This window comes from Drosophila takahashii, chromosome 3R (assembly GCF_030179915.1).
Source record: "Drosophila takahashii strain IR98-3 E-12201 chromosome 3R, DtakHiC1v2, whole genome shotgun sequence".
Taxonomy (NCBI): Eukaryota; Metazoa; Arthropoda; class Insecta; order Diptera; family Drosophilidae; genus Drosophila; species Drosophila takahashii.
The window spans coordinates 10,035,159-10,051,859 of NC_091681.1; the positions used below are offsets into that span (position 1 = coordinate 10,035,159).

Sequence of the window (16,701 nt, forward strand, 5' to 3'; positions counted from 1 at the left end):
AACATATAACTTTTTAAGATATAACCTCTTAATAAAACCATATTGAAATCCCCAACTAGTCAACGGAGTTACGTTTTACAAAATACCTATCGAATTACGAAAGCAAAACAGAAATAATGGGCTTTTAGCGAGTAAACCACAAACGCCTGTCAATCATTTCCCTCCCATTTCCACTTTTATTTCCATACGCATTACCACACAAATCCACTCCATCAATCGGGCCCCAGACATCATCTCTCTCTCTCCGCTTTTCTCTTATTGAGGCAATCAATATGCCCAACCGACTCACACCGGGAACGAGAAAAAACACAAGTATAAGACAAAGGATATATGTGTGCCTGTGAGCACATAAAAACATGAGATATACTTGAAGCTACTTTTCGGCTAACGAGCATCGCACAGTCAACGTCTTTATTGTTGCCCAACTTGCGATTTCTTTGCCTCCATTTTCCCTGGCTTGAGATTCTCTGGGGTAGGTTTGGTTTTAAATGGATGCTTGGTCGGGAAGTACTCCAACTGTGGAGCCGTAAAACCGAAACGCAACTTTAAGCCTGCAATATTTCCAAAATTCTTCAGAGTTTACGTGTATCCATCAAACTTCGCTTTTTCGAATGTCTGAGATTTACTAGCATAACGTTTTTAAAATTACCAGTATTTTATCACCAAACTTTACTATAACATTTACCGAACTTTCCCAAGTTTCCATGTCATCTTCATCTTGAAACATCTCGTTTTTACATTCATTTAAGAGGCGGCTCCCTATAAAGTAAGGGAGCCTGGTCCAAAAATTCCGAACTCCAATCGCGAGCGATCGGCGAGCGGGGGTAATATCATTGGTGTCAGCAGCAATGTCCTCACTATACGTTCATTGAACATTTCTGCTCCCCAAGACAAGGAAGGCCGAGTGACGGAATGTAAGCACCCCTCATACAAAAATGGCTAGTACTAGTTGGGAATTATAGGCGCACCAAGTGCGCAAAATCAGCATTGCCATGATCTAACGATCGCGAAAACGAGTTGCAAGGGTTGTACCGCCCAATAACGGGTTTCCTGAGCTTTCCTGTTTTTCGCAGATATTAAAATGATGTGCAACCCTTATCTCTGGCAGATTTATGACAGCGATTAGTTAAGGAATTCACATGCTTCTCATTCAGCTATGACGCTTGGCTGGCGACTATTAAGCACCGTAGCCAGGCACACTCAAATTAATATCATTAATTTCCGTTCTGGCATCGTTCTGGGACCCTAATCCGCTTCGACTCATAAATAAATAGGCAATTTCCCTTTAGTGAGAAACCTCAGGGCCGCTGGAGAGGGGGGCTAAAGTAAAATCACGAGACTGAATAATTCAATTGGAGAAGGGAATACGGAATACATATTTATCCTGGCAAGGAGCCAGCGTTCCTCTGTTTAAGTGCTGTGACATGTGTCTCTGGTCCTGACTGCTGCCTTTGTCTCTGCTATTTGAGAGCCCCGAGAGCTCACTAGTATTTTCGGTCTGCATTGTGACAATTTCGTTTAGTCATCTTTGGAACTGACTGGCTGACTGACTGCCAACTTGTGAGGAAAATGGCAGGAGGAAAGTGAAAAGTCTGGCGAGGCAATTGAGAGGCGGCATCATGTAAATGATGATGATTACTTCTCCGGGCTGTGGATGCCTGTTGGTGATTGATTCTGTTCGGCTGTGCTCGAACTATGAGCTAAATGGAAAATGTCAACAGAAATATGAGATTATTTCTGATGGAAGGGACAAAAGCCTATAAAGATTTTATTATTCGGGACAAAATTTGAATTGCACATTTGCTTAGCATAGAATACTTTTTCTACACTGGCTTAAACACATTCATGCAGTTCTAAAATCTGATTAAGGTCTCTCTTTGGTGAGAAATTCAATGGTATATAACCAAAGGTATGGGCTCTAGTCGTTTATGAGCGACTTATGTGTTCTAAGATCACATGTCTTCGGAAGTTTAAATTAAATTTAATACACTTAAAGGCCTGTTAAAGTATTTCGCCGATTCAGCCATAATCGAATTACCTAATGAAATTGAGTTTCCACTTTAAAATGCTCAGGAAAGGGACAGCAATAAAACAAAAAGTGAACAAATTGTTAACCCAATTTCGAGTGACGTTTCCCCAATGTCTAAGCGCATTTCAGTCCACCCACTCATGTGGGAGGGAAAGGACAACAACCAGGACCAGGGATGACCTTCAGGCTTCCAGTTTCTGGCGGCGCCGTTTGCCTCAAAAATAAACTGCACTTCTCGGGCTTCGGTCGAAACCGTAGAGAGCGTGGCGTGAAATAAAGTCGACAGTTCCCAAGTTCCTAGAAAGATTCAGGCAGCAAATTATGCTCTGCATTTTGCAAACTTTATGAGGCAGCTTCAGAGAGGGATGGGAAATAGAGGAGGGAAATATAGTGGGTGGTCGCGTCAGCAGGCGGGGCACAATTATTTATGAGCAGCCATGGACCAAAGTCTACGAAGAAGCCTTTTGAGCTTCATTAGGTTTGACCTTTTCTAACCGAGATTGCTTTACTGCGTCCTTTCCCAAATGATTATTGTTGCTGTCGACATTTTCCTCCTCTTTTTTTATTGGAAAAACAAATGTAGCGTTAATTTTGTGCCGCATGAAAAGGAAATGTCATCAAGGCAATCATCAGGGTATGGTCAATGTCCTGCTCTGTTTCCATGAATAATAAATGTATTCGCACGAAAATTTCGACCCATTTGCCTGTAATCGGGCCATTAGATATTCCCAAAATTAATAATCGGTTGGAGGGTATCTCGAACATGTCATTAAGAGAACGCACTTAGCCTGGTAGTTTCCGTTTATGATTTCGACCATATAACATTTGTGGTTATTTAACATCCATGTAAAACTCTGCCAAATTATAAAATATATTCTACGACTTTTCTTGCCTTTTTCTATGCTATAGATAACAATTTGTTAACTATAAATTTATTTATGTGAGCATAACTAGGACAAAACTTTTATTTAAGAAAAACTCTTGAATTTGCTACAAAATTGTGAATTTCTTCACTTTATTTATAAAGCATTTTTTATTTATATCATAGGTACTCATAAAACAAAAGAGTGATTTTGTATCGAAATAGTTTTCTGGAATCGTAATCACAGTTAAATATTTGCTTCTAGGGTCTAGGGAGTTTTTTAGATGGTGAACGTATTCTTTTTTAGCTTGGGGGTCAAATTATTTTATTTGCGGTGTGATTAAATCCAATTAAAGTCGTGTGTAGAAATTAGACCAAATATCAAGGTAAAATATCTGATATCTGTTTGTGGATTTAGTTTACTAAGTAAATATCAGTAATTACATAAATGTAGTGATGATTTTCCTATTCCACAAAGAATTTATTAAATTTATGATAAGATCGTACTATGTTTGATTTGAGGATATTACGTAACATTTATTTATAAACTGACAGAGTTTAATTGCCTAATTTCAGCACAAAAACATTAAAAGTACTCTAAAATCTAAGCCATACAAGCTGTTCATCGCCTTTCTCTTTAAGGGTTCATAAAACACTTCAATTGACACTCACTCCATTAAAAACATCAATGTTGTCGCTCTCAAGCTTTTAATGCGAAACACAATCAATCTGACAATCAAGTTGAATGCTTCCTGAGAGCCGGAAAATTGCCAGCTCAATTTACACAAAAAAATCCAGAGACCGCAACCGCTTAATAACTCACAATGACCAAACACGAAAATCGAAAAAGTTGTGACAAAAGTATTTGGAAAATGCTGCCAAAAAAAGTTGAAGGAGAAACTTTCGGTGACGGATTCCGTAGCATACTTTTCAGGGCACTCTGGGCTACTTGACTGGCTTACCGCTCATTAACGGTGGGGTAAAAACATAAATAAATAGGTTTATCCCCCTGGTAAAGTAACTTACGTCTTATGCCCCAATCCATCATTTTGCAGAGTTCCCACGGCGTTCTCTTAGCAGACGATTATACTATTAATTGGACCACATAGACTCCTCCGCACCTCCACTATAGTCGAAAGTTATTGGGGCGAAATCACTTTGCTAGTACACAGCACATTCAATTGAACGGCATCTAATTTTGACAATTTTCTGTATGCATGGAGGGCGGTGGAGAGGGAGGCACGACAGCACCCCACGATGGGCGCCCAGCCATCATCCTTCCATCGTTTTATCTTCAGGAAAAACTGTTGCCGCCGTCGCTGTTTGCCGGTGAACTTTTCTCGCCTCAAATACAACTGCGATGTGTCGCGGGTTTCCCGAAAGCGCCGCGTCGTGCTTTCCCGGACAGCATTACTTCATGACTGAACCTGACACTGAATGTGAACCTAATGCCTCCGCCGTTGCCCCAAACACAATGCGGAAAATACAGAATTCGGCTCCTCGTCGGAAAACTCTGTCGGCCATCGGCATCGGCAACACAGTTTGAGTGTGTCCAGAGAGAAAAATACTTGAAACCTATAAACCTAATCTTTTTTATCAGTATCATAGCAAAATATAATCCAAAATGCAAAATGATTATTAAATTATTATTATATTCCACTCAAGAAACAAGGCTCTTGTCACTCAAATGGTTAATCTAAAGCAACTTGAATTGAATTTTAGAAAATCCTTTTTTGCTATTTTTTTCTTGCATTTTGTTCAGTGTATGTGCATGTGTGTGAGTTCTAGGGAGAAGTGTGACTGTGAAGTGCACGGCGTAGATAATGGACAATGTGATATGTGTTGGTGGGGAATCCCCATTACGCCCCACCTTCCTCCCCTGACTCACCACCTTTATCTCTTGAGCCGGCGGTACATCGACATTGCTAAGGACGCTGACAAAGCTCGGAGAAACAACAATAACATGAATCAACAACCGAAGCGAACCGCAACCGTCAACAGTAAAACTAATCTGCATATAAACTATTTGATTTCTGGCTTTTTATTTGATCACTCGCAGTTTCAAAAATATTTACCTTTAAAGTTAAGTAATAAGAATTTATCTTCAAATTTGTCAATTAAAATTGTTGTTCTGATTTTTAACATAATATTTAAATACAAATTTTGATTTTATTTAATAGTTCTTGTTTTTTTTTTAATTTTTTTTTTTTGGACAACTGAACTGCAGTAATACGGAGTTGTTTTAGAAAAGCCAGGCATTAAACAGAAAATATGTTTTAGGGAATATTAAAAATAATTTGAAAATTACGATTATCGATGTTTTACTGTACATAAAATGTATAAAGAAAGAACATTCGCTCTTCTTATTGGTAAACGTCCAAGCGACCAAGAGTGTGGGATACGAGGTGGACGGGTCGTTATTCCTGTTGCTGACCCACCTGGTGGTTGCTGGAAGTGCCGACGATGCGGCCGCAAAGGTATGCCCATTATCCTTGACAGGACGAACGCACGGAAGAGAAATTGACGCACGCCAGAGACACCAAAACAAATCGAAATGGGTGGAATGGGTTAAGTCACTCTGCGGGGAACTCCCATCAGACACGCAACGAAACAGTTTGAAGTTTATATCCTACAACCTCAAAGTGAGCAATAAAATTTGATAAAAACAACTATCCCTTTATGAGATAGAGCACTCGCAAAAATGTTTAAGCCTCTGGTTGATTAATTATTAAATAAATAAAAATAATATATTAGGGTGATTCAAAAATGAAAAAAAGTAAAGTTTTCAATATTAGCAGTTCCTTATATACTGAAAACTTTGTTTGTTCGAGTAAGTATAAAGTTAAATGATTAGTCTTTTTAAATGATAATTAATAAAAATGTATCATGATTTCACGCACTAACAGTTTTCTACAAATACATATAAAACATATCTATTTAAAAAAGAAAATATTTAGTGCCCAGTAATAAAATCAATTTTTTTCTGGAATGATATTTATCACCCACTGTGCAATAGATCCAGACAAACAAAAAGGAAATTAAATCGAAAGCGAAACCCAAACCGACAAAGCCGAAGCACAAAGGATGCGAGAGGGAAAAGAGAAAGACCTAAAACTGCTCTCTTGGCAATAATTATTGCAAATAACTTAAGAGAAAAGCATAGCTCGAGGAGGAGCGTAAATTTAGCCAGCATCACATCACCGAACACGTTTCAAGGTAGCTGATAATATAAGTCAAAATATGCATGACCAGGAACGAAATATTTAGCAATCAGTAGTTCATGTTTTGTTTATCTAAAAATACAACGTATAACCAAAAAAGTGCATTAGGAATCAAAAAAAGGTAAAGGGAAAGAAATAAAAAAAATGTTAGATTTTGCCCCATTTGGCTTTTTACCCGCTGAATATGTTGACCCAAATGGATAGTCCTGAAAACGTCCTAATAAAACAACGGTGAACAATTCACCTGTTTTTATACCCTTGTAGAGGGTATTATAATTTCAGTCAGATGTTTGCAACGCAGTGAAGGAGACGTTTCCGACCACATAAAGTATATATATTCTTGATCAGCACCAATAGCCGAGTCTATCTAGCCATGTCCGTCTGTCCGTCTGTCCGTCTGTCCGTCTGTCCGTTTCTATGCGAACTAGTCTCTCAGTTTTAAAGCTTTCGCGATGAAACTTTCCCGAAGGTCTTCTTTCTATTGCAGGTAGTACATATGTCGGAGCCAGCCGGATCGGACCACTATATCTTAAGGCTCCCAAACAAATATAAGAAAATTCATTGTAACTTTGTAGGAAGTAGGCGTTTTGATTCTTGACTACTTAAAACCAAAATTGAAATAAATCGAAACGCTGAACCTGGAATCCCTGGAACTGCACCGAGTGAGTATTCTTTTATCTACAAGGGTATATAAGCTTCGGCTGGCCGAAGGTAGCTTCCTTTCTTGTTTTAACTCAGCCCTCGGTTAGTAACACTGTCACACAAAAGTAGGCAACAAGGAAAAACGACCAACAATTAGCAAAGCCAGCGGCGTCGTCAGCCGACAACAATGTGAGTGAAGTGCGGTCGCAATTTACATTTTACACCTTTCGAATGGCCCAGGGATGGTTGAAGAGAGATAGGGAGATAAACAGCAGTCAGAGAGTGAACGAGTAGATAGAGCGAGAGGTGCATATGGCAGCCAAGTGCTCGTGAGTTTCGCATCCAAAAACTAATGCCAAACAACAGGGACTCCCAAAGAGGACCCCTGCCAATGTCATTATTATGAGCGGTTAGGGGTCGGTAAATATGGTGGGTCCGAGATACGCTGACAAAAAAAGTAAACCAACATTAACTTTATAAATTTTGAAATTTAATTTTGGTAAATTTATTACTATTTCTGATTTACGTGATAATGGTTTTGCAATTTAAGCATTCGCTCTCAAAACACATCATTGTTAGATTACATAAGGTTTGGAAATATGAATAGGAAACTACTATTTTTTCCTCTGTGTAGAATTTCCAACTCAACGACGCTTCCCTTTTGACAACCTGTGTGTGGTGTGTCATGTTGGATGATTGCGGCCACATTTCCGCACCAAGTTGTATTTACATTTGCCCAAACACACATTCAAATTTGTATGTGCACTTTTCTTTTGCGCTAAGCCCTTCCTGATCTTCGCTTAAGTTTATTATTGATGTTGCGATTTACCTTCTTAGGAAATTATTATGATTTTGTCAGTTAACTTGTTAATTAATTACTATACAAGTGTTTTTGAAATGTAGTTACAAAACTGTGAAACCTGCTACTGCGACAGTAGACTGACGTCGCTAGGATAATGGACCATCTCGATCCATTTTAATCCTAGAAGTACACACTAAAATATGTCGATCTGTGTACAAAATCAAAAGAAACCTATACAAAATTAATGATTTGTCTTCTTTGTGGAACCTACTTAAAAGCTATTATCAAAGGTAAAAATGTTGTTAGGAACACAATCCACTCCCTTGTCATCAGATCAATGTCCTCGCTAATATGGTTGATGAATACGCTAAGGGTTCAGGTCTAAGACTGCAAGGATTCGGTCAAAAGCATCAACAAATTCAGGGATTTGTATATTTGTAAACCCTTAATTCACTCAATGAATAACATAAAAAAACCATTTTTTTGAAAATTTTAACTTACGTAGCTTTTCACACAAATCGTCTTTCATTTTAACTTGTTTTTTGTTTTCACTTCAGACCAACTTTTATTTCCGCAAATGTACAAATTTACTTTAGTTTCAAAAGTATTCAGTTTAAAAAAATTAGCTACTAATAGTGAATTTTTGGTAGATTTTAGTAATTAAAAAAAAATGTATTTCATATTCGAAAAATTCCGCAAGCCAAAGAAATTCCGTCGCGACGATAAGAAATGCCAATCGACACTGAGCCACATTGAAGCGAAAATATGAAATAACTAAATAGCAACAGTCAACTATTTATTGCTTTTGTTGTTTTTCTTGTTGCTGTCAACCAGTCTGTTATATGAGTAAGTGGGGGAGCATAGTTATTGATAAAACAAGGGCTATACTATGCCAAGAGCATTGCGTGAATATTTATGAATGAAGTGGCAATCCCCCCACAAAAGAAAATTGATTTTAAATGGTTGAAAATCAGGCAATAAGGGGAAAAAAAGCACTTACCTCGCGACGTTGGATGGTTCATGAGTATCGATAGCGGGCATTCGTCATCATCGAGTATATATTCTGTTCCATCGCTGTTGACCTGCATTTAATAAAGACAAATATTATAATGCATTCATACAATGCCTCAATGCAGGATAATTATGTGGAGCCGTTTAGATGCACTCGTAAAAACTTTATCAATTACGTTTTATCATCTTACTTATTGAAATTTTGGATATTGTGGCATCATAACGTTAAACGATAATAATGTTCATTAAATAAAAGTATTTAATTGAATCTTTTAACAAAGAAAGTAAGCGAAGTTTTCTTTTAAAAAACGTAAATTATTTATGCTATTGCTCCATTTTATTCCCTTTAACTGATTACACTTGTCCCACCTGAACCAGGCAATAGTGCAGTGGATCTGCCTTCTCCAGTCCGTATTTTGTGAGCATTTCCCGAACGACGGCCTGCGCACAGTCCCGTATGGAAAGCAGCAGTGTCTTGTAGGGCACGTCCTGGCACAGGCTCTCGCCATATATCTTTAAGGTGCCACCGGTATCCGGACCACCATCCCTGGAGCGGAACTGCTGCAGCTTCTTCTCGAGCTTCTGCTGTCGCCGTCGCCGCATCACGGCCTCCGGGTTTGAGATCGATCGTGTGAACGAGGTTTCTGGCAGTTCCGTGTACAGTTTTCCAGCTACGGCATCGCTGCCATCGCCTCCGCCTCCTCCGGCGTTGCCATTCATATGGGCTGATCCCGAGGATCCGCCAATCCCATTGCCCAGGCCCAAATGACTGCCATTGGAGGTGGGCGGATCGGAGCTCAGCTTCGCCATCTTGTCCTTTTTCTTTTGTTCCTTTTTCTCACGCTTCGAGAGTTTTCTCTTGAAGTTTAGATCCGTCTGCTCGATGGGCTAGGCACAGAAGTCATAGAGTTAGTATTGAATAGACGAGAGTGTAATGAATATGTAAGTACTCACAGTGGTCTTCTGGTCTATGTTCTTGAGCAGGAAGCGACCCTCGCGATCGTCGATGTGCCAATTGAGCTGCACAAGGAGTGGCTTCTCGTCGGCATTCAGCCTACGCTCCTCGCCATTTGCGTGCACTTCGTACAGGGCGTAGTTGGGCACGGATAGCATCCGCATATCGGGACGGAATTTCTCAATCAGTGTGTCTAAGGGAGAATTGGAAAATGCAATTAGTTTTCTGTACAGCCACACTTCGTATTTTAAAATAGCATATGATATGATATTATGTTTTGCAAACAAGCTTTTAAAAAAATGGAAATCAATAAAAATTGAAATTTAATTTATTTTTATAATCTTTAATAAAACGATAAATATGCCTAATAATAACGTAATAAAGCTACTTTAATCTGAATCATGTTCTTACCTATGACATCTGTGACGGTGGCATCAGAAGCTACGCGAATGCATTTGGTGGCCACTTTCTGACCAGCATCTTGGAAGTAGAAGCGCATAACGCCATGGAAGAGCAGGTTCTGCGGTCAAAATAATTATAATTTTATGAATTTTGCATTTATTGAGGAGCACACTCACCTCGTCTGGCTCGGAGAGCGCAAACAGATCCAATCGATTGGCATTCCATTGCTGTATCACTGAACGAACTGCCTCGCGATCCAACATCTTCTTATCATGTGACATACTGTACAGGTTGTATTCGGGGTGGGGGAAAGTCTCGTCTCAGTTCTGGGAAACTTGATCGTGTTGTGACTCCAGTGTGACGTAGTTTATGTTTCGTTTTGTTGGGCTTCGACTATCTGTAAACAATAAAGCATACATTTTTGATAAAATTAGATTCTGGGTTTACAACTTCCATGAAAAGCATCGTAAACGAAGGCGGAATCAGAAGCGAAAAGTAAAAACTTTGCGCAGATGTTGCAAACATTAAATTTTATCAAGGGAAGCAGAGAAACAACGGGGTGAAAATGTAAATATAAATACGTTTGTTCACCTACAAATGTGATGAGGAAATAGAAATAAAACACGTCGTGAATGAATGAAAAATATTCCATCTCAGTTCTTACAAAATATTTGTATACCCGTTACTCGTAGAGTAAGAAAATATGTCAGACGCTAAAATTATATTCAAGTGGGGCTAATTTAAATTTTTCAATTTTATAAATATATAAACTAATTTTAATCAATTCCAGCCAGGAAAATATTAATCATGAACATAAAAAAAAACTGTAAAAAAATTTGTTTGCAACATAATATAACAGATACAAGATGTGAAAGACAATTTTATACTTGCTGTAAAATAAATATGCAAATATTTAAGAAGCTCTCATAATAAATACACCTTTGCTATCTCATTCCTTGAACCAACTTTCAGAGGTAATGAATGAAAGAGACCGTTTTGATTTATGATCGGTTGGGTTAACATTTCCGGAGAGTGGGGAGAGAAGAGTTCCCTGGCACATGTCATCTACCACATAAGTATATGACAATCACCCGGTTTCTCTACAAGCCAATTAAAAGTTCCATTACATGATCATATCTAACCAGAATTTCCCACACCAACTTTCTGCGCCCAGCGACCCTAAACAAATAACTTCATCAAAGCAGAAAATTTCAGGGCATTTGTACAAATAACCTCAAGACGTTATTTAGGGCGTGTTTATACCCGTTACTCGTAGAGTAAAAGGGTATACTAGATTCGTGCAAAAGTATGTAACAGGTAGAAGGAAGCGTTTCCGACCCTATAAACTATATATATTCTTGATCAGGATCACTAGCCGAGTCGATCTAGCCATGTCCGTCTGTCCGTCTGTCCGTCTGTCTGTCCGTCTGTCTGTCTGTATGAACGCTGAGATCTCGAAAACTATAAAAGCTAGAAGATTGACATTTTGCATGCAGATTCTAGGAGTTCCTACGCAGCGCAAGTTTGTTTCAAAAGGGTGCCACGCCCCCTCTAACGCCCACAATCGCTAATATACGATTTTAAAAATTTCAATATTTCGGAAAAGTAAAAATGCAGTTTTGTGGTGTTTATCAATACCTATCGAAATGTAGAAGAAATTTTTTAAATCGGGCCATTCGTTAAAAAGTTACGGCGGATCAAAGTTTTTATCCCCTCCTTCGCACTTCCTTTAGCTGAGTAACGGGTATCTGATAGTCGGGGCACCCGACTATAGCGTTCTCTCTTGTTTTTAGTTGGTTTGTTACCGGTAGAAGGAAACCTTTAGAGTTCAGCAAAGTTATTTCGAAGAGATGTGATGTCAAAGAGCGGAACTATGCCTGAACTGAACTATTGCAACCCTCCTTTCCTCATTCAGTTCTTTAAACTTTTTCGCTGCTTTCTGCTGGCATTATTTTCCCTCGAGTTCTGTTGCTTGTTCTATGTTTTTGTTTCGTCTTATATAGGCAGTTTAATAACCGTCAGAGGTTCCGCTTGGGGGAACGCGTCGTTTGTGCACTGAAACTTGTCGATTTACAGACCACTCTCTCTATAAGGAAGGTTTTTTGGTGGAGGGGATATGGAATGGTATGGCCGTTTAAGTATAGCTATTTCCACAATTTCCGCGAGGGCGTGCGTCGTCTGTCGAAATTGCATTTCGAAATGTTCCTAGCCTCTAGAATTTTCATCGAAGGTGTGGAAGTAGAAAAGTCCTCGCTGCATTCAGCCATGACCAGCAAAAGGGTTAAAGTGCTTGGATATTTTTCGTTTTCCGTTTCCAAAATAGCATTTCAATGGTTGCCAAGGCGTATTTTTTGTTTAGGGTTGATCAGGCAATAAGGGGAGGGGATGCATTGACAAAGGAATTTTAAGTCATGGGATGTATTGAAAATTCTTTGGAACTGTTTGTGGAAATACTTAGATATTCAAGGGAATTTTATTGATATCTCTAATAATATTAACTTATATATACACAATTTAAGCTTTAATATTTTGTATGTGCTCCCACATGAAAAACCTTATCTGAATTCCTTATCGTTGAACAATTTAAATAATAAATGTATTATCTTGTCACAGGAATTTCTTTCCCATGTCAAAGTTCTTAACAAGTTATACGAAATGATGGACGTAAGGAACGAACAATACAACTGAGAAGCAAACAAAAATATTTAAATTAATGCAACAAAAATTTGTGAGATACGGAAAAAGAGACCAACTCTGTAATTGCTGAACAACATTATTAAAAAGCCATAAAGGTGACATTTGATGTAGCTGGTTTCTTCTGATTTCGGAAGAAAAATACCTCCAAAAAGATCACGAGAGGACAGATAATATAACGAATTAAAATCGAGTCGGAAAACCGCAGAAAAATAAAAATGTCGCTAGATGACTAAAAGGGAGACAAACATAGAGAAGACTAAAAGAGAAGTACCGCAACAATACAAGGCGAAAAAACAAAACAAAGCCCAACGACTGAAGACGAGGTGAATGTACGAACTTCGTACTACGAAGACAACAGCCAGATACATTTACATTTACAGACGCAGAAACAGTTGAAGTGAAAATACTAGCATTATTTCTAAAAAAAAAAAAAATTATATTTTGTTTTTCTTGCGAACTACATTAGTAGAAAATTCCCAGATAAACTATGAGCTAAAATTAAATTGGTAATTCATTTAAAAAGACATTTAAATTTATCCTATAGGGGTTTTTAGCTTATTGGTTTAGAACTTATTTGATGGTGCCATTAGTTCAGGCGCATCTGTGAGTTTTTGGACACAGATGCAAAGTTTCTGAGAAGCTTCAAACCTCACGAAGTGGGTCTGGGACATGTAAAATTGTTGCTGGCCTAGGCATAACTAAAAGTTTTTTTTCCTCTCTTGCTGTTTTTCGTTTTTTATGCAGCTGTCGCTTTGGCACCTGCAGCGCGGCAATAGACCCACCTCACATGACTTGCGCCTCCCCTTCGACAGCCCCTTTTCTGCATCTAGAGTTCATGTTTGCAAAACTTGTTGCCGGTTGCAGTTTTTGTTCGGCGTATGTGTGTGGCTGTGTTTTTTATTTCAATTAATTTCGGGGTCAGTGGGTTTGTAAAACAAACGGAAACGGCAAGAGGCTGGAAAAATTTTAAATACATACGAGGAGGGGAAATTGCTAATCTGCAGTTCCCCTAAAGGAAACACCTGAACCGGAATCTGCACAGAAAAAAAAAATCAACCGCAGAATTGATATTTATCATGCAAATAGAATAAATAAAATAAGTTAATTTGTGAAACAGTATGAAAATAGTTTTGAATACTTTATTTTCAGACGATCTATCAATCATTAAAGATTCATATCTCTTAAATTTTTAAAACTATTCCACCTGTTAAACCTTGTCTTAAGCATTTTTTTCAGTGCTGAAACGCTGTCTAATTTAAAGTCAATAGCTCAGTCAATAAGTCAAGTACCACAGCGACAATAAAATCAATAACTCAAATAAATTGGCAGATGTGATTTTAGACACCAAAATAAAAAAATAAATACAAAACCAATCAAATAACATAAAAAACAGGAAAGAAAGGTTCAAAGGCCCTTGTAAACCCTTGTAAAGAACTTCTATAGGACTTTTGCTATACATCAGAGTGGATGTGAGAAAAACTCAAAAAGTGGTCAGACAGACGAACGGATAAACGGAAATGTCTAGATCGAGTTCCTGATCCTGATACTCAACTCAAGATCCTGATACATACTTTTCAACGAACTTAATACACCCCTTAAATCTACGTGTAAGGGGTATAAATACTTGAGTCACTTTATAAGTCGGAAGTCCGACTGTATATTTGTCTTTCTCGTCTTGTTTTTCTTTCGCTCGATTGCTTTTTACTATCCCTTTTTCGCCGGTCACTTTGATCTGCACTTGTGTGGCTTCCTTCTTTTCTGTTTATGACTTAGTTTGGCCTTTTAAGACTGCGACACATTTGCCAGACACAAGTCCGCAAAATATAAAAATATATATATTTCAGGGTATTGGCGAGCATTTTAACATATGTAGAACTTAAACTTAAAATCTAAAATATTGTAGTAAATTATAATTTAATCGTTAATTGAAAGTTAATTAAAAGTTCATTGTTCATTGGCTACTATTAAGCTTCTTATGAAAAGCGCTTTGGAATTCAATAAATAAAATTGCTCCTTACATATTAACGCATCTACTGTTACTGGCACTTTATTTTTTATTTTTCGCCAAAGACTTTACCTTGCCTCCTCTGTGGCCCAAAAATAAATATGAAAACAATTTTCCCCAAGAGCGAAGAGGAAAACAATAAACCGGCAAACGGCTTCAAAAGGCATACCAACGTGGTTATTGACTCTTTTTTTCTTTTTGTTGCTGTTTCTGTTATTGTTATTATTTGCTTAACGCTTTTTTGCGTTCGGGGCTTTGGGCTTGTTGACCGCCGAACTGAGCAGGAAGCGAGTGATGAGCCCAAAGAAGTTGAAACATATGTGAGGTACATAAAAACGCAAACCCATAGAAACTATATGAGTCAAGTTGGTTTGTTATTGTTGTAGCTGAATTTTCTCCGCTGCTGGGCCACGCTTAATTGGTTGATAAAATTGGGTTGAACGCAATTTTTAATGAGCTCTGAATTGTTGCTACACGAAAAGAGATAAATCGACTGGCTGAGTCAGCGTAGGTGTAACAGAAGGTAAATAAATAAATCTTAAAATCAAATTCAAAGAAGAATTTCTAATGAAATTTTGTACGACATGACTAATTCTTGTGAGTTGCGAAATTAACTCAAATACAACAGTTTAAGAGCGATGCAATTTTACCGAAATGTATTTATTTTTCTACACGAATTTTTTTGACCCACTAACAAATAATTATTACTGTTAATATCATGAAACTCTCAATCAACTTGATTGCGGCTCCTTGGGATTTTTATTTAAAATTATTTATTAAAATTATTTTTTGCGATGTTTTCACATGCTTTGAAATTCTCAAAAAATAAATATTTAAAAAGATCTCCTTTGATCACAATAGCTTCAATGAAAGGCCGTACCAATCAAGATAAACACACAGATAGGGCAGATCAAGATAAAGCCAATATATTTAATCAGTCAATAACCTGTTGCCTGATAAACGAAGTCAAAAAAGAGAAGAAAAACGTGGGTCAAAGCAAAACAAATATTTGGCCCAATATGGGCAAACTTCATTAATTAACACACAAACAGAGCGGAGGCCTCAAATAAACGCTATAAGAAAAAGATAAAAAACGGCGACATCATTATCAAACCTAATAGTGAAGAAAAAGAAGCGACAAATAAACCACAACAAGTGAAAGTTGATTAATAGTTTCCGTTAATGGTGAAGCGTTTTCTTTTCCACCATTTTTAGTGATTTTTTCATCTCACATTTTCTGTCTTTACACATATTGCAAATATTTATTTCTCGTAATTAGCACAACGAGCACGCAACTCAGACTTGAAAAACGAATGAGTAATGCATGCAAATATCAATTTTATTAATAGGAAGGGGGAAGGCGGTTCTCCTCCGTATTTGCGCATTTTTGCATGTGCGCTTAATTAAGTTATTCATTGTTTAATATTTATGAATATTTGTGTTTATATATGCACTTATGCATCCCATGGGTAACGAAAGTATTTTGTGCTTGGCAAAATGTAGGTCATGGATATGAACAAAAATTTTTTGCTTTTTTTTAAGACTTCGCTTGTTTAAGTCCCATATAAATCGCGGATTAATATTTTGTAATAATAAAAATATAAATAAAGTCGTCAAAACCTAAAATATTAATTATAATTTTACAAGAAGGAATTGTCATCCCTAGTGGACACTGTTTTCTTTTTAGGTAACATCTAGTCGAGTCTATAGATCAGAGTACCCATTTGTGGCCTCTTGCATATTTTCACAGACGAATCAGACACTCCCTCCTGTACAGAAATTTATGGGAAATTAACTAATTAAGTATGCATGGATCATCGTGTGGGGTGCGGCACCACAGGTAGGCTATAGATGATCTGGCATACATAATTATGATATGGGTTATGCAGGGAGTGCAGTTTCAGAGAAGTTACCTTGTACGAAGGTTATATTTGCACTTCGTAATTATTTGGCATCCAAAGTAGAACAGGAAGGCCTCAAAAACATTGAATAAAAAAAGAAATTTACTCTGCTTTGTATCAGTCGAATGGAAAATGCTTACGCAACTTAAAGTAATATAGATTTTATGATTACTC

At 37.6% G+C, this 16,701-nt stretch overlaps 1 protein-coding gene and 1 non-coding gene across 5 annotated transcripts in view; both read right to left on the reverse strand.

The window, feature by feature from the left end:
* cno (adherens junction formation factor afadin) overlaps positions 1–16,701 on the reverse strand; it is a 48,735-nt gene that overhangs the window by 22,731 nt on the left and 9,303 nt on the right. For 3 of the 4 annotated variants that reach the window (XM_017154458.3, XM_017154457.3, XM_070217864.1), the window contains exons 2-6: positions 10,101–10,321; positions 9,934–10,042; positions 9,522–9,715; positions 8,937–9,455; positions 8,557–8,638 (exon numbers count right to left, since the gene is read on the reverse strand). In XM_017154458.3, coding sequence (XP_017009947.2) covers positions 8,557–8,638; positions 8,937–9,455; positions 9,522–9,715; positions 9,934–10,042; positions 10,101–10,205 — 1,009 coding nt within the window. In that variant the 5' untranslated portion in view covers positions 10,206–10,321. Of the gene's footprint in view, positions 1–3,917; positions 3,955–8,556; positions 8,639–8,936; positions 9,456–9,521; positions 9,716–9,933; positions 10,043–10,100; positions 10,322–16,701 lie in introns of those variants that run through there. The other variant, XM_017154459.3, reaches the window with a different exon arrangement.
* Positions 778–901, reverse strand: LOC123003166 (U4atac minor spliceosomal RNA). Its single transcript, XR_006412454.1, has one exon. It is a non-coding gene; the product is annotated as a U4atac minor spliceosomal RNA (small nuclear RNA).